The sequence below is a fragment of the Saimiri boliviensis genome, chromosome 16 (assembly GCF_048565385.1).
Source record: "Saimiri boliviensis isolate mSaiBol1 chromosome 16, mSaiBol1.pri, whole genome shotgun sequence".
NCBI lineage: Eukaryota > Metazoa > Chordata > Mammalia > Primates > Cebidae > Saimiri > Saimiri boliviensis.
In genome coordinates this window covers 61,100,706-61,127,482 of record NC_133464.1, presented here as the reverse complement: position 1 = coordinate 61,127,482, position 26,777 = coordinate 61,100,706, and the positions used below count along the sequence as shown (strand labels likewise).

Here is a 26,777-nt window from a genome sequence, read left to right as displayed (position 1 = left end):
GCAGGTTGAGGAAGAGGGAAGATTAGGAAGAGAGGCAGGTTAGAGACCAAAGAGAGTGGCATGAAAGGCACAGGAACATGCATGAAGTGTAAGTCCAGGTCTGGGCTACCTGGTGTTGAGGAGCAGTAAAACAATAACAATAATACCAGTTTCACAGTTTCAAAGTGTTTTTACATACATTATTATATTTGCTTCTCTTAGAGCCCTCTTCAGATATGGAGCTGGTGGGGAAGGGGGTCATGATTATCCTCATTTTATTTTATTTTTACTTATTTTTTAAAATTATACTTTAAGTTCTGGGATGCATGTGCAGAATGTGCAGGTTTGTTACATAGGTATATATGTGCCATGGTGGTTTGCTGCACCCATCAACCCATCATCTACTTTAGGTATTTCTCCTAATGCTATCCCTCCCCTTGTCCCCAACCCCAGACAGGCCCCAGTGTGTGATGTTCCCCTCCCTGTGTCCATGTGTTCTCATTGTTCAACTACCGCTTATGAGTAAGAACATGAGGTGTTTGGTTTTCTGTTTCTGTTTTAGTTTGCTGAGAATGATGGTTTCCAGCTTCATCTGTGTCCCTGCAAAGAACACGAACACATTCTTTTTTATGGCTGCATAGTATTCCATGGTGTATATGTGCTATATTTTCTTTATCTCGTCTATCATTGATGGGCATTTGGGTTGGTTCCAAGTCTTTGCTGTTGTGAATAATGCTGCAATAAACAAACATGTGCATGTATATTTATAGTAGAATGATTTATAATCCTTTGGGTATATACCCAGTAATGGGATTGCTGGGTCAAATGGTATTTCCAGTTCTAGATCCTGAGGAATTGCCACACTGTCTTCCACAATGGTTGAACTGACTTATACTTCTACCAACAGTGCAAAAGCATTCCTATTTATCCACATCTTCTCCAGCACATGTTGTCTGCTGCCTTATTATTATTATTATTATTATTATTATTATTATACTTTAAGTTCTGGAATACATGTGCAGGAATGTGCAGATTTGTTACATAGGTATACATGTGCTATGGTGGTTTGCTGTACCCATTAACCCATCATCTACATTAGGTATTTCTCCTAATGGTATCCCTCCGCCTGCCCTCCACCTGCTGACAGGCCCCAGTGTGTGATGTTCCCCTCCCTGTGTCCATGTGTTCTCATTTTTCAGCTCCCACTTATGAATGAGAACATGAGGTGTTTGGTTTTCTATTTCTGTGTTAGTTTGCTGAGAAAGATGGTTTCCAGCTTTCTGGAAATCTGATTATCTGGAGATAATATCCCTGCAAAGGATATCTACTCATCTGTTTTATGGCTGCATAGTATTCCATGGTATATATGTTCCACATTTTTGTTATCCAGTCTATCATTGATGGGTATTTGGGCTGGTTCCAAGTCTTTGCTATTGTGAACAGTGCTGCAGTAAACTAAACATATGTGTGCAGGTGTGTTTATAGTAGAATGATTTATAATCATTTGAGTATATACTCAGTAATGAATTGCTGGGTCAATTGGTGTTTCTGGGTCTGGATCCCTGAGAAATTGCCAGTGTCTTCCACAATGGTTGAACTAATTTACACTCCCACCAACAGTGTAAAAGTGTTCCTATTTCTCCACATCCTCTCCAGCATCTATTGTTTCCTTACTTTTTAATGATTGCCATTCTAACTGGCGTTAGATGGTATCTCATTGTGGTTTTGATTTGTATTTCTCTACTGACCAGTGCCGATGAGCTTTTTTTCATATGTTTGTTGGCTACATAAATGTCTTCTTTTGAGAAGTGTCTGTTCAAATCCTTTGATCACTTTTTGATGGGGTTGTTTGTTTTATTCTTGTAGATTTGTTTAAAATCCTTGTAGATTCTGGATTTTAGCCCTTTATCAGATGGATAGATTGCAGAAAAATTCCCCCATTTTGTAGGTTGCCTGTTCACTCATGATAGTTTCTTTGGCTGTACAGAAGCTCTTTAGTTTAATTAGATCCCACTTGTAAATTTTGGCTTTCGTTGCCATCACTTTTGGTGTTTTAGTCATAAGTCTTTGCCTATGCCTATGTCCTGACGGTATTGCCTAGGTTTTCTTGTAGGGTTTTTATGGTTTTAGGTCTTACATTTAAGTCTTTAATCCATCTTGAGTTCATTTTTGTATAAGGTATAAGGAAGAGTTCCAGTGTCAGTTTTCTGCTTATGGCCAGCCAATTTTCCCAACGCCATTTATTAAATAGGGAATCCTTTTCACATTGCTTGTTTTTGTCAGATTGTCAAAGATCAGATGGCTATAGACATGTAGTGTTATTTCTGAGGCCTCTGTTCTGCTCCATTGGTTTATATATCTGTTTTTGTACCAGTACCATGCTGTTTTGTTTACTGTAGCCTTGTAGTATAGTTTGAAGTCAGACAGTGTGATATCCCCAGCTTTGTTCTTTTTGCTTAGGATTGTCTTGGCTATATGGGCTCTTTGTTGGTTCCATATGAAATTTAAAGTAGTTTTTTCTGATTCTGAGAAGAAAGTCAATTGTAGCTTGATGAGAATAGCATTGAATCTATAAATTACTTTTGGTAGTATGGTCATTTTCACAATATTGATCTTCCTATCCATGAGCATAGAATGTCTTTCCATTTGTTTGTGTCCGCTCTTACTTCCTTAAGCAGTGGTTTGTAGTTCTAATTGAAGAGACCCTTCACATCCCTTGTAAGTTGTATTCCTAGGTATTTTATTATCTTTGTAGCAATTGTGAATGGGAGTTCATTCATGATTTGGCCCTCTCTTTGTCTATTATTGTTGTGTAGGAATGCTTGTGATTTTTGCACATTGATTTTGTATCCTGAGACTGTGCTGAAGTTGCTTATCAGCTTAAGGAGTTTTGGGGCTGAGACAATGGGGTTTTTAAAATATACAATGATGTCATCTGCAAACAGAGACAATTTGACTTCCTCTCTTCCTATTTGAATGTCTTTTATTTCTTTCTCTTGCCTGATTGCCCTGGCCAGAACTTTCAATACTATGTTGAACAGGAGTGGTAAGAGAGGGCATTCTTGTCTTGTGCCATTTTCAAAGGGAATGCTTCCAGCTTTTGCCTATTCAGTATGATATTGGCTGTGGGTTTGTCATAAATAGCTCTTATTATTTAGAGTTATGTTCCTTCAATACCTAGTTTATTGTTTTCAGCATGAAGGGGTGTTGAATTTTATTGAAGGCCTTCTCTGCCTCTACTGAGATAATCATGTGGTGTTTTTGTCATTGGTTCTGTTTATGTGATGGATTATGTTTATTGATTTGCATATGTTGAACCAGCCTTCCATCCCAGGGATGAACCCAACTTGATTGTAGTGGATAAGCTTTTTGATGTGCTGCTAGATTTGCTTTGCCAGTATTTTATTGAGGATTTTCACATTGATGTTCATCAGGGATATTGGCCTGACATTTTCTTTTTTTGTGGTGTCTCTGCCAGGTTTTGGTATCAGGATGATGCTGGCCTCATAAGATGAGTTAGGGAAGCATTTCTCTTTTTCTGTTCTTTGGAATTGTTTCAGAAACAATGGTATCACCTTGTCTTTGTACCTCTGGTAGAACTTGGCTGTGAATTCATCTGTTCTAGGTATTTTTTGGTTGATAGGCTATTAATTACTTTGTCAATCTCAGAAATTGTTATTGGTCTATTCAGGGATTCCAGGTCTTCCTGGTTTCCTCATGGGAGGGTGTATGTATCTAAGAATTTATCCATTTTTTCTAGGTTTTCTAGTTTATTTGTATAGAAGTGTTCATAGTATTCTTGGATGGTAGTTTGTATTTCTGTGGGATCAGTGGTAATATCCTCATTAACATTTTTTATTGTCTCTATTTGATTCTTCTCTCTTTTCTTCTTTATTGATCTGGCTAGCAGTCTATCTATGTTGTTAATCTTTAAAAACAAACAAACAAACAAACAAAAAAAAACAGCCCCTAGATTCACTGATTTTTTTGAAGGGTTTTTCATGTCTCTATCTCCTTCAGTTCTGCTCTAATCTTAGTTATTTCTTGTCTTCTGCCAGCTTTTGAATTTGTTTGCTCTTGCTTCTCTAGTTCTTTTAATTGTGATGTTCAGGTGTTGATTTTAAATCTTTCCTGCTTTCTGATGTGGGCATTTAGTGCTATAAATTTCCCTATTAACACTGCTTTAGCTGTCTCCCAGAAGTTCTGGTACATTGTGTCTTTGTTCTTGTTAGTTTCAAAGAACTTATTTATTTCTGCCTTAATTTCATCATTTACCCAGTTGTCATTCAGGACCAGGTTGTTCAATTTCCATGTAGTTGTGCAGTTTTGAGTGAGTTTCTTAATTCTGAGTTCTAGTTTGATTGCACTGTGGTCTGCAATACTGTTTGTTATTATTTCTGTTCTTTTGCATTTGCTGAGGAGTGTTTTATTTCCAATTATGTGGTCAGTTTTAGAATAAATGCTGTGTGGTGCTGAGAAGAATGTATACTCTGTTGATTTGGGGTGGAGAGTTCTGTAGATGTCTGTCAGGTCCACTTGGTCCAGAGCTGAGTTTACATCCTCAATATCCTTGTTAATTTTCTGTTTTGTTGATCTGTTTAATGTTGACAGTGGGGTGTTAAACTCTCCCACTATTATTGTGTGGGAGTCTAAGTATCATTGTAAGTCTCTAAGAACTTGCTTTATGAATCTGGGTGCTCCTGTATTGGGTGCATATATACTTAGGATAGTTAGCTCTTCTTGCTGCATTGATCCCTTTATCATGATGTAATGCCCTTCTTTGCCTTCTTTTTAAAAAATCTTTGTTAGTTTAAAGTCTGTTTTATCAGAGACTAGGATTGCAATGCCTGCTTTTTTTTTCTTTTTATTTGCATGGTAAATATTCCTTCATCCATTTATTTTGAGCCTATGTACCTCTTTCCATGTGAGATGGGTCTCCTGAATACAGCACACCAGAGTCTTGACTATTCATCCAACTTGCCAGTCTGTGTCTTTTAATTGAGGCATTTAGCCCGTGAATTCGATCTTGTTATTATAATGCCAGCTGGTTATTTTGCACATTAGTTGATGCAGTTCTTCATAGTGTAAATGATCTTTACATTTTGGTATGTTTTTGCAGTGGCTGGTACCTTTCCATATTTAGTGCTTCCTTCAGGTGTTGGAGTTTTTGTTTTTGTTTTTGTTTTTGTTTTTTACTGAGTCTCACACTGTCATCCAGGCTGGAGTACAATGCCACAATCTTGGCTCACTGAAACATCCACCTCCCAGGTTCAAGCGATTCTCTTACCTCAGCATCTCAAGGTAAGCTGGGATTACAGCTTAGCTGGGATTACAGGCCTCTGCCACCATGCCCGGCTACGATTTTGTATCTTTAGTAAAGATGGGGTTTCATCATGTTGGCCAGGCTGCTCTTGATCTCCTGATCTCATGATGCTCTTGCCTCAGCCTCCCAAAGTGCTGGGATTACAGGCGTGAGCCACCACACGCAGCCCTCTTTCAGGAGCTTTTGTAAGGCAGGCCTGGTGAAGACAAAATCCCTCAGCATTTTTTTGTCTGTAAAAGATTTTATTTCTTTTTTCCATATGAAGCTTAGTTTGGCTGGATGTGAAATTCCGGGTTGAAAATTTGTTTCTTTAAGAATGTTGGATATTTTCCCCCTCACTCTTCTGGCTTGTGGGGTTTCTGCAGAGAGATCTGCTGTTAGTCTAATGGGCTTCCCTTTGTGAGTAACCTGACTTTTCTCTCTGGCTGCCCTTAACATTTTTTCCTTTATTTCAACTTTGATGAATCTGACCAGTATGTATTTTAGGGTTGCTCCTCTCAAGGAGTTTTTATTGGTGTTCTCTGTATTTCCTGAATTTGAATGTTGGCCTGTCTTGCTAGGTTGGGGAAGTTCTCCTGGATAATATCTTGAAGTGTGTTTTCTAACTTGGTTCTATTCTCCCTGTCACTTTCAGGTCCACCAATCAGACATAGGTTTATTCTTTTCACACAGTCCAATATTTGGAGGATTTGTTTGTTCTTTTTCCTTCTTTTTTCTCTACTCTTGTCTTCACACTTTATTTCATTAAGTTGATCTTCAGTCTCTGATATCCTTTCTTCATTTTGATTCGGCTACTGATACTTGTGTATGCTTCATGAAGTACTCATGTTGTATTCTTCAGCTCCATCAGGTCATTTATGTTCTTCTGCAAACTGTTTATTCTAGATAGCAGTTCCTGTAACCTTTTATTAGAGTTCTTAGTTTCCTTGCATTGGGTTAGAACATGACCCTTTAGCTTGGAGGAGTTTGTTATTACCCACCTTTTGAAGCCTACTTCTGTCAATTCATCAAATTCATTCTCCACCCAGTTTTGTTTTCTTGCTGGTGAGGAGTTGTGATCCTTTGGAGAAGAGGCATTCTGTTTTTTTGGAATTTTCAGCATTATTGTGCTATTTTTCCTCATCTTCCTGGATTTAGCTACCTTTGATCTTTGATTCTTGATGACCTTTGGATGAGGTTTTTGTGTGGGCATCATTTTTGTTGATGTTGATGCTATTCCTTTCTGTTCATTAGTTTTCCTTCTAACAGTTAGGCCCCTCTTCTGCAGGTCTGCTGGAATTTGCTGGAGGTCTACTCCAGACCCTGTTTGCCTGGGTATCACCAGAAGAGGCTGTAGAGCAGCAAAGATTGCTTGCTGCCTGCTCCTTCCTCTGGAAGCTTTGTCCCAGAAGGGCACCTACCAGAAGCCAGTCAGAGCACTCCTGTATGAGGTGTCTGTTAACCCCTGCTGGGAGGTATCTCCCAGTCAGGAGGCACAGGGGTCAGGGATCCACTGGAGGAGGCAGTCTGTCCCTTAGCAGAGCTCGAGCGTTGTACTGGGAGATTTGCTGCTCTCTTCAGAGCCAGCAGACAGGAAGGTTTAAGTCTGCTGAAGCTATGGCCACAGCCACCACTTCCCCCAGGTGCTCTGTCCGAGGGAGATGGGAGTTTGATCTGTAAGCCCCTGATTGGGGCTGCTGCCTTTCTTTCAGAGATGTCTTGTCCAGAGGTGGGGAATCTAGAGAGGCAGTCTGGCTGCAGCAGCTTTGCCATGCTGCGGTGGGTTCCGCCCAGTTTGAACTTACCAGCAGCTTTGTTTACACTGTGAGGGAAAACCTGCCTACTCAAGCCTCACTAATAGTGGGTGCTCCTCCCCCACCAAATTCACACATCCCAGGTTGACTTCAGATTGCTGTACCAGCAGCAAGAATTTGTTATTTATTTATTTATTCAAAAAATGTTTACTTATTGTGTAGTTGTAAGAGGAGGCAGCAAGAATTTCAAGCCAGTGGATCTTAGTTTACTGGGCTCCATGGTGGTGGGATCCACCAAGCAAGACCACTTTGTTTCCTGGCTTCAGCCCCGCTTCCAGAGGAGTGAATGGTTCTGTCTTACTGGCATTCCAAGCACCATTGGGGTATGAAAAAAAAAAAAAAAAAACTCCTGCAGCTAGCTCAGTATCTGCCCAAATGGCCACCCAGCTTTGTGCTTGAAACTCAGGGCCCTGCTGGCGTAGGCACCTGAGGGAATCTCCTGGCATGCAGGTTGCAAAAACCATGGGAAAACTGTAGTATTTGGGCCAGATAGCACCATCCCTTATGGCTTCCCTTGGCTAGGGGAGGGACTTCCTGACCCCTTGCACTTCCCAGATGAGGCAGCGCCCCACCCTGCTTCTGCTCGGCCTTTGTGGGCTGCACCTACTGTCTAAATCCTAATGATAAGGGCCAGGTACCTCAGTTGGAAATGCAGAAATCACCCACTTTCTGCATTGGTCTCACTGGGAGCTGCAGACCAGAGCTGTTCCTATTTGGCTTCTTACCAGTCACCCTATCCTCATTTTATAGATAAGCTTCCCCAAAAGAAGCTAAGTACTTTATCTATCCAAGGTCACCTAGTTAGAAAAGGCAGACGAGAACCCAGGCCTCTGTGCTCTTTCTACCATCTGTTCCCTCATTGTACAGCTCCACTAGTTGGTGCTGACTCTCATATATGAGAATACAGATATGATTGGAACCAAGTGGTGGAAAGTCTTATATTTCTGGTTGAGGAATTTCCATTTAGTCTGATAGGCAATTACTGACTCTGAGTGAAATGAAAATTGCCTTTTAATTGATCACATCTAGCAATGGTGTGTACATTTTCTGGTTAAATCTCTACAAGCAGAAGATGCTATGGTTTCTAGGCATCAGCTAACAAAGTCTGAGGTTAGGATAGTCATATTCTACATATAGAGTAGGGACAACATATAAGAAGTACGATGTAAAAACAGTGGAGATAACTCAGCCAATTGATTTAATGTGAGGTATAAAAGAGAGAAGAATTAAAGAAAACATCTCACTAGTGGTTGTCAGCTGAGTGGGATCAGTTTGAAGAGATGGATAAATTCAGACAGAGTTTGAGGTAGAGGCAGAATCTCCAAATAAGACTATCCTGTAGGCAACCAAAAATGTTGGAACTATAGCTCAAGTTACAATTTAGGAAAAGCCACCTGAGTTCTCCTAGTCCTAGATTTTTTTCTTTATTTGTAAAATTGAGGTAATAATGCCAATTTAGCCTATGTCAAAGGATAGCCAGTGGAGCAAATAAGAAATCTGAAAAGAAAATGTTTTGCAAACTATAAGGTGAAAATATGAGCTATCAAAAGGAATACCTGGGAGGCAGAGGCAGAGAGTGCAAAGTTTCCATGGCAGATAAATCCTTTGAGGAAATATAGACAGACGTGAGCCAAGGACAAAGGTGGGTGTCCCCAGTAGGGTATCTACAATAGGATAAAGATGAAGTGACTGGGCATCAGGAGTATGAGCAGTCATGAAATGGAAAACCATGAGGCCTCAGGGCTATACAAATCAGACGAGTAGAGGTTTCAAAGATGTAAGAATTGAAGTCAGCCGGGTGTAGTGGCTCACACCTGTAATGCAAGCACTTTGGAGGCAAAGGCGGGCGGAACACCTGAGGTCAGGAGTTCAAGACCAGCCTGACCAACATGGTGAAACCCTGTCTTTTAAAAAAATAAAATAAAAAAGAATTGAAGTCTACAGAGTGACTGAAAGGAAGTTCTAGAAAGGACCGGTAGAACAGGCTGCCGAGCAGAAATGAATTATCTTAATCTTAGTCATGTAAAATTCTGAGGAGGGGAGCATGGGGCAGGGAAGACATATTGCTGTAGATTAGGAAGAAGATGATGAGGAAGAAATGACACCAGAGTCCTCTGGTTCAGGGTGTCTAGATGCAGAAGAACAAGAAGACATGGTACAGAATTTCAGTTGGTCACAGAATTTTGCCGGAGGAAACACTAGCATTTGGTTGACCACCTGCTATGCAGAGCAAACACATGTTTTCATTTAAAACTCAAAACAATCCTAAGGGACTAGCTGCATTAGCTTCATTCTAAAGATGAGGAAGCTAAGCTCAGAGAGCAAAGCTTACACAGCTGCAGAGTGGGAGAGTTAGAAATCAAGCCTGGTCTCCTGGATTTCTGGTAGAGTATGTATTCTACCTACTATACTATGGCTCAGGTTTATGATATACAAACAGAGAGGAGGAGAGATGAACAGAGGAAGAAACTGAAGTTATGTGATAAAGATGGACTGAGAGTAAGAGTAAAGATGTCCCAGGGAGAAGAAGTACACATCTTTCTTCCCTGACTCAAAGTCTTTCTCCAGCAACAAATCTTTTGCAGCAACTGCAGAACTCAAAAGCATCCTCTCTCCTTCCTGAGATCATTGTCTCAACTGCTGCTTCATTTTTTTTTTTTAATCAGCTTCCTGCCTTCCGTTTTCTACACCACCCCTCTGATCACTGATAACCTTCTTGTTACTGAATTGCCTGGTACTTTTTTTTTTTTTTTTTTTCTGAGACAGAGTCTCACTCTGTCACCCAGGCTGGAATGCACTGGTGCCATCCCAGTTCACTGCTGCAACCTCCACCTTCAGGGTTCAAGAAATTCTCATGCCTCAGTCTCCCGAGTAGCTGGGATTACAGGTTGGCACCACCACGCCGGGTTCACTTTCGTACTTTTAGTAGAGATGGGGTTTCACTGTGTTGGCCAGGCTGGTCTTGAACTCTTGACCTCAAGTGATCTGCCCACTTCAGCCTCCCAAAGTGCTGGGATTACAGGCGTGAGCCACCGTGCTGGGCCCACCTGGTATTTTTTAATCCCCATTGAACACTCGGTTCTCCTTAAAGCCGTCTTTTTCTCAGCCTTCATGGCATTGTGTTCTTGGCTCTGTTCGTATCATTTGGCCAGTCTTTCTCAGTCATCATCCCAGCCTCTTCTCTCTGCGGGTCCCTTAATTGTTGGTGTTCCCCAAAGTTCTATCCTCCTTTGTTCTCACACTTCCCTGTGTGAGCCACTTCCCTCCTCTGGCTTCAGTTACCCTCAAGTGCTGGCAGCCTAACATTCATCAGACTCACCTAGTTCCTCTTCCCCAGCTATGTAGAGCAACAAGACAGCTCCATTTGCCTATTTCTTGAGTGCCTCAAATCCAAAATGCCCCAAATTACACTCCCTATTTCTTCAGCCCAATCAGCATCTTCTTCATAGGTTCCTTTTATTCATGAAAGGCACCACTTCCCTCCCCTAACGCCTGAGAGGAACCTTGACTTCCGTTTTCCCTGACCTTCCGTGTTTAGTCCACCCACAGTCTGGTCAGTTCTCACTCCTTTATAGCTCTCAGTCCCATCCAGGTCTGTGCAGCTTCTGTGTCCTGCACAATCACAGGAACACCCCTCCTCACCTCTCTGCCCTGGGGCTTGCTTCCACCAAACTGTCCTCATCTACCGCCAGTGCCACCTCTCTAAAACGCAGATCTGCTCTCTGCCTTTCAGAGGCTCTCACTGCCCTCAAGATGAAATCTCAATTCCCTGGTATGAGAAGGGCCCCTCTGGAACCCCTCTCTGCCCACCTGTCCTCCTTGCATGCTTCACCTATGCTCTGCTGTGTTATTTACACTTCCCCCAACCTGCCATGTGCTCTCAGCCTGGGACCTTTGTACATAATTTTCCACTGCCCAGACTCCCTGCCCCTCTCTCCTTAGTCAATTTGTCTCCCCCAGAACCTTAAAAAACACCCCCGGCCCATTCCTGAAGGCTGGCTGTGGCCCTCCCCTGCATTCTCATAGCACTGTTGATGTTTCTTTCTGTGGGCTCTTCTTCCTCAAAGAGCTTTGTCCTGTTGATTTGTTTGACCCATTCACCACCCCAGAAAACAGATTATGTTTTCCTCACTGTCATGTACACAGGGCTGAGTATATGTGGCACAGAGAAACAGGACATGTTTTGATTAAGATGACAACTGGGTTCAAGCCACATCCTACCACTAACTTGCAAGGGAATTTGGTCACAGAAGCTATTCCATGCCTGTGCAGTTTGGCCTTCTCATCTATAAAATCATCAAATCAGAGTACCTAGAGCTGTTATCAAGTAAGAGTAGCAAGGATTGTTTGAGAACCAATTGAGGTAATATCGTGAGGAGCGTGGCTCAGTGCCTGGCACAGAGTAACTGCCATACAACTCGCTGTTGTTGCCTCTTGTTGGGTGAAGGAGCATCTGTGGCTTGAGGTGGGGTAACAAAGGAAATGCCCTTCCCCAGAGCCCTAGGTTAGGTTTGGCCTTGACAGATGGCTTGAAATTAGGAGCCATGAGATTAGCAATCAGAAAGTCAAGGACCCTGATGCCAGTTTACCAGAAGGGTTTCCAGTGTGGGAATTACAGCTGCCAGAGAGAATGGGCAAACAGCAGACTCAAAAGGTCCCTGAGTAGCAGCTAGGGAGACTTCTGCATGGCAGGATGACCGGGTTTCCCCTTCTGTCTCAGGACTGCTCTACACAAATCCTATCATTCATTCTTTGTAAAGATGATGCAAAGGGCACCAACCTCTGTCCTCCAGATTATTTGCCCGGTAGCAATTTACCACAATGTCAGAGGAGCTGGTTGTCTAATTGCACATCGCTTGCAGCTATTCTGGGTATGTTTGTGTCAGTGCATCTTCAGACTCTGCGGGCAGGACACGGGTTCAAATCTGGAAACCAAAGGTGGGCAAACCCATCTGCCCATAGTCAGTGTTGACAGAGAGGAGTTGGTAGGGGAGGAGTCTGTGCCAGTGTCTAACGACATCATGAGAATGTATAAAAGATATAGTTTTCTAAGTATAAATAAAAATAACATCTGTGAGATCGGGAACAGTTGCAGCTTTGCTGTGACTGTGACAACATTCTAAGCATCCGTGTAAGCTATTCACCCTTGTCAGACTTTAACTGGTCATGCAGCATGTTTGGTTTTCTTCCTAACTCAGATATGGAATTTCCGTCTGCTGCTGCTCCCTGTTCCTTCTTTGTTGTTTAATTACCAGCAAAGCTGCGGGAGATGAAGTCTTAATTCTGTCTTTGTTCTGAATCCCCTTTCAGTCCAGTAAGCTTGCACATGCTGACTCCTCTCCCGCTAAGGCAGTGGAAATTTTGCTGCCAAATTATTTCCCAGTTTCCCTTGAATTCACCTCTTCATATATTTCTCAGCTTCCTGTCACATACTTCATTGGTTTGGCTAATTTTTACAGTTATATCTAGCAGGTGATTTTTTCTTTCTTTTTTTCTTTTTCTTTCTCTTTTTTCGAGTCTAGTGAAAGGTTGCAGTGTGCTGTAGTCAAATGTATTTTACATGAGCAGGAAAGCACAAGCAAAATATTTTAAAGGTTTCCCAAGAGAAAGTGTTGAGCTAAATGGAATTTTGAACCTGTGCTGGCCCTGCTTTTTGCTGGTAGCCTTTAGGTACATGAGGTTTCTAGGAAGGATTTTTTTTTTCTTTAGCTTTCTGGGGAATAAGGTGCTCTTACTGTCAAAGCCCCCAGCTTCTGTACTTATACTCTCCCTACAACTGCGGCTCCTTGACAGCCATCTACCACTCCCATCCATTTGCCACTCCCATCCAGCCTCCTAGAACCAACCCCAATCCCAAGCAGAGGAACTGAAGCAACTTTAGGACTCAGTGTTGACCTTGGTGTTGCTCTGATCTTGTGCCTCAATTCTAACATTAAACTTCTCTTTTGTTCCTGAGATGTCATTCCCAGTTCATTAGGGGAAATGGACCCTTGTCTTCACATTCTTGGCCTGATCCTCTGTGCTCAAGGCTCTATCTGACTCAGAACTCAGGACTCAGCCCACCTGCACTAGCCATGCCTCCTCCTAAGTCTAAAGTTCTCTCCTTGCACTGTGGCCTAGTAATAAGGGCCTTGCTGCTTACAGACTGACTTCTCCAATGAGGTCTGCCTTCCTTGCCAGTTGCTTAAGAAGTCCTTATTGTGTGGCCTGTTTTTGGTCTACCTGCTCCCCTCAAATCTTTGGTGGACCACCTATCACCATTGTTTTTGGTGACCTCTTGCCTATGGTCATGCCTGCTGGATTTCATGCACTGCCTTTGACAAAGGACTTACCTCCAGCATCTGCAGCTGACATTGTCCCTGAGGGCTTGCTATACCCCAGCAAGGGAGGAGTCCAGGGCTGGGTCCTGCCTCTCTCGAGCTGCCCTTTTCACTGCAATTCACAACCCTATTGATCTTGAGATGGAACAAGTGGTGATCTTCATGGCCAAAGAGTTAAGGACTTGATTGCTTTCAAGTCTATTTCTACTTTTTCAACCCCTTCCCTACCTTAAACTGTAAGCTTTCCTTAAGATTCTAACAGAATCTTGGCTCCAAAGTCAGGTTCTTTAAGACTATTATGGCCCATGTGGATGGACAAGACTCTGTCCTTTTCAATAAAAGTCTATTTGTAACGAAACCTTTTTGTGAAAATTCCTCTGACAGTTCCATATCAGTCTTAGTAGTCTTAGTCCTCATGCCTTGTCTCCTTGTTCCCTAGGCTCTGTGTTAACTCTGGTTCTAGTCCCCTGCCCATCCAGAGCTGACATGTAATTGTGACATTAATCTGGCTCTGCATTTGCTTTATTGACCTGGCTTGTGCATGCTGCCTGTGCCACCTCCAGTATTCCAACGGAGTGCCTTCTGGTTATGCATCTAGTCCTGCTGTCCTGGCCCTGCCAATTGATAGAAAGTTTAATTCACTATAAGATTGAGTTAAGACACTAACTCCAAGCTTCTGGTTTTGTTGTATTCCCTTTCCTGAGTCAGGGTCACAGAGTTCCACCCTCTATGTGACTATTTCCCTGAATTATATCTGCCACCCTGACCTGTCTTCTGAGCTCTAAAGTATGTGCTTCCCATTCCAGCTAATGGCCTCACCATTCACTTTACAATCTAAGCTAGGAACCTCAGATTTGCTGTGAGATAGATCAAAATGAGAGAGCCATTATCCATGTAATCAGAACTAAGACCCCAGCAGTGAACTCAGAAATAGGATTGGATGCTTAGCTCTGCATATGATAAATTTCATCTTATCAGTTCTCAAACTAATTTACACCCACAGAACTCATAGGGAACTAATTTTTTTTTAACTTTTATTTTAGATTCATGTGCAGCTTTGTTATATAGGTAAATTCGTGTCACGGAGCTTTATTATACAGATTATTTTGTCACTCAAGTACTAAGCTTAGTACCCAATAACTATTTTATTTTTTTATCCTCTCCCTTCTCCCACCATTCACCCTCAAATAGACCCCAGTGTCTGTTGTTCTTCTCTTTGTGTTCATCTGTTCGCATAATTTAGCTCCCACTTATAAGTGAGAACTTACAGTATTTGGTTTTCTCTTCTTATGTAAGTTTTCTAAGGATGATGGCCCCCAGCTTTATCCATGTTCCCACAAAGGACATGATCTCATTCTTTTTTATGGCTGCATAGTATTCCATGGTACATATTCATCACGTTTTCTTTATCTAGTCTGCCATTGATGGGCATTTAGACTGATTCCATATCTTTGCTATGACTAGTGCTGCAGTGAAAATATGCGTGAATGTGTCTTTATGACAGAAAGATTTATATTCCTTTGGGTATATACACAGTAGTGGAACTGCTGGGTCAAATGGTAGTTCAGTTTTTAGCTCTTTGAAGAATCCTCAGACAGCTTTCCACAGTGTTTGAACTAATTTACACTCCCACCAATAGTGTATAAGCATTCTCTTTTCTCTGCAACCTGACCAGCATGTTTTGTTGTTGTTGTTGTTGTTGTTGTTGTTGTTGTTGTTTTTACTTTTTAATAATAGCCATTCTGACTGATATGAAATGTTATCTCTTGTTGTTTTGATTTTTATTTCTCTAATGATCATGATATTGAGCTTTTTTCATATGCTTATTGGCTACATGTATAATATGTCTTCTTCTGAAAAGTTTCTGTTCATGTCTTTTGTCTACTTTTTAATGGAGTTTTTTTTCTTGTAAGTTGGTTTAAGTTCTTTATAGATACTGAATATAGACCTTTGTCAGATGCATAGTTTGCAAAGATTTTCTCCTATTCTGTAGGTTGTCTGTTTATTCTGCTGACAGTTTCTTTTGCTATGTAGAAGCTTTTAAGTTTAATTACATCCCATTTATCAATTTTTGCTTTTGTTGCTATTGCTTTTGGCATCTTCATCATGAAATCTTTGCCAGACAGGGAACTAATTTTTAACCCAGAATTCTGATTTGTAAAGTTAGAACGGGGGTTATAATGAGATATTCCACTTTCCTTTTGTTGTATTCTTCCAGTTCACAATCCATAGTCACTTTTTTAAAAAAATTTACTTTTACAGACAAGAGTCACTCTGTCACCCAGATTGGATGGAGTACAGTGGCATGATCATAGCTCATTGCAACCTCAAACTCCTGGGCTTAAGCAATCCTCTTGCCTTAGCCTCCTGAGTAGTCAGGGCTATAGATGCATACCACCATGACTGGCTAATGTTTTTAAACTACCTTTTGCAGAAATGGGGTCGTCTCACTATGTTGACCAGGGTGGTTTTGAACTCTGGGCCTCAGGTGATTCTCCCACCTTGGCCTCCCAAATTTCTGAAATTATAGGCCCATACTCACTTTTCCAGAGAAACTTCACTGAGCAGATGAGTTATCAGAGAATTTCATGGAAGAAATAGACTTTGAGCAAAGGAGTAGAGAAATCTTGAGAGATTCTCATTATGAACATGTCAGAATAATCTGAGAGTAATTAGAATTTCTATAGAGAGATGACATCAACTCTCACATTCACATAAGGTATAAAAAGTAAACAACTCTTGATGCTTCCTAGAAAGACATAAAGAGGAGTTTACTTTTTTTTTTTTTTTTTTTTGAGATGGAGTTTCACTCTTGTTACCCAGGCTGGAGTGCAATGGCACAATCTCGGCTCACTGCAACCTCCGCCTCCCGGGTTCAGGCAATTCCCCTGCCTCAGCCTCCTGAGTAGCTGGGATTACAGGCACGTGCCGCCATGCCCAGCTAATTTTTTGCATTTTTAGTAGAGACGGGGTTTCACCATGTTGACCAGGATGGTCTCGATCTCTTGACCTTGTGATCCACCTGCCTCGGCCTCCCAAAGTGCTGGGATTACAAGCTTGAGCCACCACGTCCGGCAAGTTTACTTTTTATACCTTACGTGAATGTGAGAGTTTCTGTCATCAATTCATCCTTGGTAGCTAATGGGATGAGTTGTTGAAGTTACATTCATTCACAAAGGTGGAACAGTGAGGGAGCACTTAGTGCCAAGTACCCTGTGAAGCATACACTATGTATCTCTCAGAATACAGCAACTCTATGAAATAAGTGTTACATATCCTTGTCATGGTTGAATTATGTACCCCCAAACAATATGTCCAAGTCCTAACCCCAGGTACCTGTGAAAGTGACCTTGTTTGGAAATAAGGTCTTTGCAGATGTAATGTTAAGATGAAGGCATATGGAATATGGTGGACTCTAAGCCCAATGTGACTGGTGTCCTTATAAGAACAGGAGAAGATACAGAAAACACAGAAAAAAGATGATGTGAAAATACAAAAGGAAAATGTCACATAATGACAAAGTCAAGAGATTGGAGTCACATGTCTATAAAGCAAGGAATGCCAAGGATTGCTGGTAGAAGAGGCAAGAAGGGATTCTTCCCCAGAGCCTTCAAAGGAAGCACAGCTCTGCTGTATTAGTCCGCTCTTGCACCGCCATAAAGAAATACCTGAGACTGGGTAATTTATCAAGAAAAGACGTTTAACTGGCTCATGGTTCCATAAGCCTCACAGGAAGCATGGTGGCATCTGCCTTTGGGGAGGCCTCAGGGAGCTTTTATTCATGGTGAAGGCAAAGCAGGAGCAGGTGTCTTACATGGCAGGAGCAGGAGGAAGACAGAAGGGGGAGGTGGTATACACTTTTAAACACTCATGAGAACTCACAAGAGCTCACTCACTCACTATCATGAGAACAGCACTGAAGGGATGGTGCTAAACCATTCATGTGAAATTGTCCCCATGATCCAATCACCTCCTACCAGGCCCCACCTCCAACACTGGAGATTACAATTGAACATGAGATTTGGGTGAACACAGATCCAAACCGTATACCCTGCTGACACCTTGATTTCAGACTTCTGGCCTTCAGAACTGTGAGAGAATAAATTTCTGTTGTTTTAAGCAACGCTGTTTGTGATACTTCGTTAAGACAGTCCTAGGGGGCTAGTACAATCTCTGTTTTTCAAATGAAGTAAGGGATGCTTGGAAATGCTGATTTACCCAATTGCAGTTGCTTAGAGCTCCCAGACTGCAAACTCTTGCAGCCCATGCTCCTTTACTCTCCTGCTGGTTGATTTAGCCTATTAGGTGATGGTTCTCTTTCTCTACTGTTAAAATCATATTCGAGATAAATGACAACATCTTTGAGATAAATTTCATGACAACATCAGCATTTCCTCAAGTCTAATTGTGCAGAATATTAGTTCTATGAGATGTTAGACTGCATTAGCATGCAAAAAAGTTTTCAAGGTTAAATAAAAGAGAGAAATTCTGGGTAAATCAGGCTTTTTTTTTTTTTCTTCCTGTAGGACCTTATAGAACCTTTAAAATGTACTGCAAATCTCCAAGAGGGGAATATTAGAGCTTGCTATGTTTCTCAGGCTAATTTGACCAAGAAAGCCTTTTCTTTTACAGAGCATCTCATGGATTCATGTTTGGTAGGCGATAATGTGGGAAGTGCTAACTTAGGGATTAAAAAAAAAAAAACCTCTTTTTTACATCATTTACATGTCAACCATGTTTTTTGAGTATGATCTTCACATAGATGTCCAAAGAAGAATTGAAAAATATTCTTGCTGCATCAGAAATATGTTGACAAATCATCTTTTGGGGTAGGTTAAATTAACTACTGCTTTACCATACCTCTTTTATTCTTTAGATCATTATGTGGATTCTCGGGATCAAGGTCTTCTAGTTAAAGGCCATTAGGAGCATGGCTGTAGTTAACAAAATTGAGTTTATGGGCTTCTTGTATCCAGAAAAAATGCATACCATTGGAAACTGGGATGTCTCAGGAAAGAGTATTAGTCAGGAATTATATATGTTATAGGATTTGTGCTTGTATTAGGTAATTTGAGGGTAAGATTCAAGGAAGTAGGACTTTGCAGAAGCAAATGTGGTTTTTAGTTCTTCTAATAGACTCTGAAAACAGGGACCCAGATTATCATATTCAAGCAATGAAAATATGTCCCCCCAAATCTGTGTGTTATTTTCTAGATGTCCAATAGGCTTTCCTCCCATAGTCATGGGCTGCTCCAATTTCTCTTTAGCTAGCTAAGAAGAGATTAAAGGCTATATGATTATCCATGACAACTCTGCCTTACAAATTTCAATTTAAACCTAGGCTTCCAGAGCAGAAGTAGTATAATTTATGACTTTCTCCAGGCTCAGAGGCAAGTTTTAGATGGTACTTTCCACTTTTAGTAGTCATTGCTTGCATAGTGTCATTTTAAGTGTCCACTTGACTGGACTAAGGAACACCTGGAGAACTTGTAAAGCATGATGTCTGCGTATGCCTGTGAAGGTGTTTCCGGAGATTATCGTGTAAATCAGTGGACTGTGTAGAGGACCTCTGCCCTCAATGGGTGGGCACTGTCTAATTGGCTGGGGGCCAGAATAGAGCAAAAAAGAAGATAAAAGGATTTGCTCTCTCTTCCTCCTGGCCTTGGATATTAGAACTCCAGGCTCTCTGGCCTTAGAACTCTAGGACTTTCACTAGTGGGCCTCCCAGGTTCTCAGGCCTTCAAACTGAGCCTGAGAATTACACCTGGTTCTAAGGCCTTCAAACTTGGATGGAGCCACGCTGCCAGCATCCCAGGGTCTCTAGCTTGCAGACGGCCTGTTGTGGGATTTCTCCGCCCCCATGATGTGTAAGCTATTTCCCCTAATAAGTCTCCTCTCATCTCTTTCCCTCTCTCTCTTTCTCAATTATTATCTATTATCTGTCAATTATCTATCATCTATCAATTATCTATCAATCGTCTACCATCTATCTGTCTATTAATCATTTATTATCTATCATCTGTCAATCATCTCTCAATTTTCTATAATCTATCATCTGTCAATCATCTGTCATATATCTCTCTATTATCTACCTATTATCTATCAATTATTTATCAATCATCTATCTTCTATCACTCTCTCTATCTTCTATAATTCTATAATATCCTATTGGTCTGTCTGTCTGAAGAAGCTTGACTAAAATACACAGTATGCAACACAAGAATTCAGCCTTCCATCTGGAGAGTTTTCTTTCCTGTGCTTGCATTTTTCGGAGATTTCTTTCCATTCTTTTTGGGGAAACATGATCCACTAGAGGGGTGGTAGTTTTAAACAACTGAAATTCTCTAACAATTTTCCTGAATACACAGGAGAGTTAGTGTGTGGCAGGTAGGTGTTAGCCTTATGTCCACCTGAGAAGGACTGTCCTGGTGAAGCAGAAACTATTAATAGTGGAAAATTTAAAAATCGTTAATTACAAAAGGAATTCACCTTTTTCTTTATTTGGTCATGGTTAGAGGGTGTTACTAGAGGTGGGAAAATTCCTTCAGTGAAATCAAACAAGTACTGCTAAGCAGGCTGGAGTGTGTCTGAGTAACTCTTTTTACCCAGGATAGGCCTAATCTTTGTTCTCACTCCTGAAGGATTAGGTTTTGCTGATAGGCTTGTCAGGACCTCAGCAGAAGTATTTTGCTGGAGTCCAGTGGTGCAATAATGGCTCACTATAGCCTCAACCTCCTGGGCTCAAGCAATCCTCCTGCCTCAGCTTCCCAAGTATCTGAGGCTCACCATCTATTTTATAGGGGTTCTTGTAGCATCAAGAGACCTATTCTTTTTAAAAGCATTTTGAATTCATGGACTAATCCCAAATCATATGCCTATATCAGGGTATAAGTATTTTTTTTTTTTCTTTTGTCAGCTGGCAGGTCTGGATGAGGGCAATTAATTTTGCCATCTGAACTTATTTTATGTCTAGGTAAAGCTCACATTACTTTTGAAATATAAGCTTTACCTAAACTTGCTATCACCAAGTCAGTGATAGCATAGTCTCCTAGGCAATTTTTAGTTTTTGTTTGTTTGTTTGTTTAGTCTGAACCAACAACAAGCAAAGTTAAATTGAGGATATCCAAGGGAGTCTATAGAAGGTCCGTGCAATGTGTGGAGAGTTCCTCAAGAGAGGTAACCAATCATCGGCTTCTTTTTCTACAGATGAAGGAAGGAGGGTCATTTGGGTTTAGAGTGTTACAGTGATTAATATATTTGAAGGGGAACCAACAATATTTCTTAGGAGATAGAGTGACTAGCTGAAAAATCCTGAGTTATATCTAGCAATAAAATAGCAGGATAATTATTAGGGTTAGTGTAGATCCTAGAACTAATTTGACCAAATCACTCCAGCTTCCACAAGCTTTGCTGCAGCTGCTAGAGCTCTTAGATGAGACAACTATGCTGTGGCTACTGGAGCTGATGAAAGACTGAAATAAACAATAGATTTCTGATGAGTCCCACGTTATTCAGTCAAAGCTCCTAGTGTTTGTTCCGACTTTTCATAACAAAAAAAAAAGGAGGGGGTTGCTAATTGAGAATCCTGGAAAAAGATATTTTGATACACAGTTATTAGAGCAATCTTTGTGCTTAAATAGGAGTATTCTTTTTTAACTCAAAAAAAGTATATAATCCTTGAAAGATATTTATATTTGCATATTTTAAATATAACTTAGAAAAAATATTTTTATTAGCTTTTTATTACTAAGTTTGGTAAACAAAAGAGCTTTCATAATGCTTTTAAATTAATTTAAATTCAAAGGATATTTGAATATGTAATTATTCCCATTGTCCTTCCTTTCATAGGATGACAAAACACATCTTGTGTTACCTAATAGCCATTACAATAAACCCAAAGATATCATAGGCACAAAAGACATATTAATAGCTTGATTATTTTGAATTTGGGAAAGAATCAAGAATAGTTGTTCCAGGAGACAAGATATAAGTCATAAGTATCTAGAGTCCAGAAATAATTACAGATGGCATTGTAAAAACACACAGCAATTCACAATAGTCATTAGAAACAACATTTTATCAAAGCAAGGGGTCTTTTAAAAATAATTTAAAAGTGTCAAAAGCACTACACTGAAAGTTAATGGAATATTTTATTGACAAAAAATTTACTAATATGAACATAGCAAAACTTATTTTTATATTTAAAAAGACTCAAATTCTAATTTTACTGTTTTGTACATTATTCTTGTAACAGTCTACAGGAGACAATTTATTAATATGCTGTTACCTGTATGCATTTAGGCATCACAGATATGTAAATATACACATAGGTAATACATTTTAAATGTTTAACTACAGCTTTAAAATTAAATCTATTAGGTAAAATTATATGTATGTCGAAATAAAATTTACCCTCTGAATAAATGGTTTCAACTTTCCTGTACACAGAAAATCATATTTATTATCCTGTATGTATATTTGTGTTTTGCTGTATTAAACATTTATATTAATTATCATCTTTAACCAAAGTAATTAACCTTTCTTTTCTTTAGGCACAAAATAAAAAGGAGAGAAAACAGAACTTATTTAGACTTTTTTTTTGTCTACTGGCATTTATTTCATAGAATTTAAACAATTTCAATATATAAATATATGATGTCATCCAAAGGAATTGCATATTTTGTTAATCTATTGTCATTTTAAGAAATGAAAGTAATTATATTTAATGACCGGGTTTTTATATTTCTTATTTAGAGATTGTCTAGGCATCCAAAGGATTGTTATCAATTAACCATTTGTCTAAGGCCTTAAAGTTAGTTAAGGATCAGGAAATTACAATTTTAGTTAACAAATGAAATCTTATGATTTGTAGCATTGTAAGAATTTCATAAAAATTATAAAGGCATTTATTATTATCATTCGCTTTAGTTTAATACAATTTCATATGTATTAAACTAAAATTCTAAATTTTAAATAAGTTTTATAAATAGTGGAATCTCGTTGAATTCATAGAACTAATGTAGAAAATTCAGTTTAATAAAAAAAAATTTAACTCTGGTCTTATAGAAACCAAAATATTGGGGTGACACTAGTTTCTATATTAAAGTAATTTTTGAAGACTCTGAATCATGCCAAAAATGTAATCTTTTGACTTACAGATAATGCCTTTTCTTCTTTGCTCATGACTGTAATAAAGGCTACTATGTAAATATACTGTTAGTGCCCACAGAAATAGAGTTTAATAACATTTTTCCCTTTTTTTCAGACATTTTGACTATCTGAACTGGATATCCCTGCAATGTGTACATAAAAAGTGAATGACTCATTTGATAAGGTAATGATTAATTTCTGAAGAGAGGGGAAAAGAAAGGGGGGGAAATAAAGGGGAAAAAAGGAAAAGAGAGCCTGCTACAGATGAATATGAAATCAACACCCCAAAAGGCTAATTATGTTCCCTCTGAAAAGAGAAGGAGGAAGGTTTATATGTAAAAGAATAGCTTTTGAAATATAAAAAGAGCGACATTAAAATTGATTTAAGCCCTTGCTGATTTTATTGATTAACCAGCGCTTATTAATTCTCAAAGTATGGAAATAAAAGGAGGGACTCTCACCAACTTTAAAGAAAAGAATCACTGTTAGACAAGTAAGACAATCTTCTCTTGAAGGTTTCTTCATGCTTCTCTGAAGTGCCTCTAAACAATCATGTTTATATCAAAAGTTCCTCAAGGTGGCCATTGCAATCCCATATTGTCCTTGGTGAAACTGTGCCAGTCGTAGAGATAAACATGCATGTTTGTGTTACGGTGAGGAAATCAGAAAGAAAACTGGCATCTGGCCTGGAAGAAGTGCAGTTTTAGGTTGAGTGAAGCCCATCAGAGATGCAGTGGTCTGTAAGGGTGGCACCTGTCTGACCTTGATTCGCTGATCTTGAGTCTCCAGAATTTGAGCAAAGGTCAGTTGTCTACAATGAGGGCTGAGAAACGAAATAAAGTAGTTCTCAAGGTCACAAAGATAAGACAGAGGAAGTCCTTACAAGTTTTGAAATGGTGACCTCACACAAAGTTTATCCAAAGGACAAAGTTTGTCCAAAGCATGTCAGACCTGAATTCTCAGTCCCTGGAGCCAGAGAACAGACTTATGGGGACTTTGCTTTTGCTTTTCTTACAGACTTTTCCTTGTATAGACGAACAACACTCAGGACAACAGACAGATCATAGAACAGGGTCCCACATGCATGCATCCTTACTGAGTCAAGGATACTTGCTCAAGGAAGCAGGGACTTCAAAAGAATCTCATGAAACTCCATTTCTGTTAATTCTTCAGAGCCCAAGACCACCAGAAACACTCCTGTAATGGAACAAGTTGGCTTTATTACTAATTGCAACAAGGTTTTTGAAAGCTTTCTCTCATCTTCCTGGGGATCACCTCTCCAGGTGTACAGAGACAGCGTGCGTAGGTTGTGGGGAAATGGAGAGGAAGGGCAGCTTGCTTCCCTACGTGAAAATCTAAGTGTTTTCCTAAACACAAGCACTATTGAGCAGTTTCTAGATGAAATTTTGCAATCAAAATTTTGCAAACAAAATTGAACAAAATTTTGTTCAAGCCACACCTTTTTTTTTAAATTCCATTTTGAGATGATTAGAGATTCCCGTGCAGATGTAAAAAAAAAATAAAGAAATCTCTTGTACCCTTTCTCCCAAAGGTGACGTCTTGCAAGACCATGGTGTATCAGAATCCGGCTTTGTTTTGTTTTTGTTTGTTTATTTGTTTTGAGTCAGATTCTCACTTCATCACCCAGATCAGAGTGCAACGGTTTGATCACAGCTCACTTCAGCCTTGATCTTCTGGGCCAGGCGTCCCCAAACTACGGCCCCCACCGGCCGCATGCGGCCCCCTGAGGCCATTTATCCGGCCCCCCGCCGCACTTCAGGAAGAGGCACCTCTTTCATTGGTGGTCAGTGAGAGGAGCACAGTATGTGGCGGCCCTCCAGCGGTCTGAGGGACAGTGACCTGGCCCCCTGTGTAAAAAGTTTGGGGACGCCTTTTGGGCTTAAGTGATCCTCTCATCTCAACTGCCCAAGGAGCTGGAACTCCAGGCATGCTCTACCATGCCCAGAGAATCAATTTCCCTTCCTTCCTTCCTCTCTCCCTCTTTTCTCTTTTCTTTTTTTTCTTTTCTTTTCTTTTCTTTCTTTCTTTCTTTCTTTCTTTCTTTCTTTCTTTCTCTTTCCTTCTTTCCTTCTTTTTCTTTCCTTCCTTCCTTCTTTCTCTTTCCTTTCTTTCTTTCATTTTATTATGAAGTATAACATTTTCCTTCCTTCCTTCCTCCCTCCCTCCCTCCTTTCCCTCCCTTCCTCTCTCCCTTCCTCCCTTCTTTTCCTTCTTTTTCTTCTTTTCTCTCTCTTTGCTTTCTTCCTTCCCCTTTCCGCTTTCCCCTTTCCTTTCCTGTTTCCTTTCCTTTCCCCTCCCTCTCCCCCCTCCCCCCTCCTCTCCTCTCCTCTCCCCCTTGCTTGCTTGCTTGCTTGTAGAGACATGGTCTCACTATGTTGCCCAGGCTAATTTCTAACTTCTGTACGTTCCAAATACTGGCATTGATACAGGTATGATGCAGAACATTTCTGTCACCACAAGGATGCCTCAAACTTCTCGTTTTAGCTACCTCTACTTCCCTCCCACCTTCACCACCTTCTTAATTCCTGGCAGCTACAAATCTGTGTTCTCCATTTCTATAATTTTTTCAATTCAAGGATGTTATATAAATGAGATCACGCTGTATAATTAGTTTTCATTTTCATATAGCTTAGCTACATAGAGGTCTATTCTAGTTACTGAATGTATTAATGGTTCACTTCTTTCATTGCTCAGTAGAATTCCATGTACCACAGTTTGTTTAACTATCGAAGACTATCTGAGTTATTTCCTGTTTGTGGCTATTACAAATAAAACAGCAGTAATCACTGATGTATAGGATTTTATTTTCCTGAGATAAATGCCCAGGAGTATAATTACTGGAATGCATGGTAGTTGCATGTTTAGTTTTTTAGGAAATAGTCAAATTGTTTTCCAGAATGACTATCATTTTACACTTTGACCAGCAATGTCTGAGTGATCCAGTTTCTCTGTATTTGGTGTAGTCACTATTTTTTATTTTAGCCATTCTAATAAGTATGTAGTAATATCTTATCATGTTTTAATTTGCGTTTCCCTAATGGCCAGTAATGTTGAACAATTTTTCATGTGCCTGTATGCTATCTGTATATCTTCTAAAGTGTTTGTTTCTATCTTTTGCCCATTTTCTAATTGGAGTTTTTTATTTGTTTGTTTGTTAGCTTGTTTTACTGTTGATTTTCAAGAGTTCTTTATATATTCTAAATAATTCTGTTTTGATAAGTGGTTTGCAAATATTCTCTCCCAGTCTGTAGCTTTTATTTTTATCTTAACAGAGTATTTTGTGGGGCAAACATTTATCATCTTGATGAGCTCCAGTTTATCAATGTTTTCTTTTACGGATCATGTTTTGGTGTCAAGTCTAAGAACTCTTTGCCAGTCCTAGATCCCAAAGATTCTCTCTAATTTTTTTTTCCTAAAAATTGTATAGTTTTACATTCTACGTGAAGTCCATGCTGCACTTTAGTTAATTTTTGTATAAGGCATGAGGTTTAGTTTAAGGTGTTTTTTTTTTTTTTTTTTTTTTTTTTGCCTATGGCCATCCAATTGCTCCAGTGCCTCTGAAAAGACTATCTTTCCTCCACTGAATTGTTTTTGCACTTTTGTGAGCACTTAAAAGCCTGAATATTCTGCTTTTGTTGGATGAACTGTTTTATAAATGTCAATTTGATCCTGTTGGTTGATGGTGTTTTTAGTTTCTTTATGCCCTTGCTGAGTTTTTATCTATTTGCTTCATCAATTGCTGAGAGAGGGTCTTGAAGTCACCAAATATTTCTCCTTTCAGTTTTTTTAGTTTTGCAAACTCTGTTGTTTGGTGCATACCCATTTAGAATTGATATGTCTTCATAGTGGTTAAACCCTGTTGTTATTATGTAGTGTCCCTCACTGTCTCTGGCAATGTCCTTTGCTTTGAAGTCCACTATATCTGATACTAAAAGAGCCATTCCTGATTTCCTTTGATTTGAATAACATGCATTTTTTCATCTTTTTACTTTCAACCAGCCAATACTGCTATTTGAAGTGTTTGTTATAGGCAGTACACAATAGGGCCATTTAAAAAATGTATTTTAATCCTCTATCTTTTAATTGGTATATTTAGACTACTTATATTTAATGTAATTATTGATGAATCAGGGGTGTCTGCAATTTATTTTTTGTTTTCTGTTTTTATTATCTGTTTTCTTTTTCCTGCCT

The 26,777-nt window shown here is 39.7% G+C and overlaps 1 protein-coding gene across 4 annotated transcripts in view; it reads left to right on the top strand.

Annotated features, from left to right (window-relative positions):
- Positions 1 to 26,777, top strand: part of CYSLTR2 (cysteinyl leukotriene receptor 2) — a 134,694-nt gene that overhangs the window by 105,110 nt on the left and 2,807 nt on the right. For 3 of the 4 annotated variants that reach the window (XM_074387704.1, XM_074387706.1, XM_010330076.3), the window contains one exon: positions 22,681 to 22,749. In XM_074387704.1, coding sequence (XP_074243805.1) covers positions 22,733 to 22,749 — 17 coding nt within the window. In that variant the 5' untranslated portion in view covers positions 22,681 to 22,732. Of the gene's footprint in view, positions 1 to 16,348; positions 18,245 to 22,680; positions 22,750 to 26,777 lie in introns of those variants that run through there. The other variant, XM_074387705.1, reaches the window with a different exon arrangement.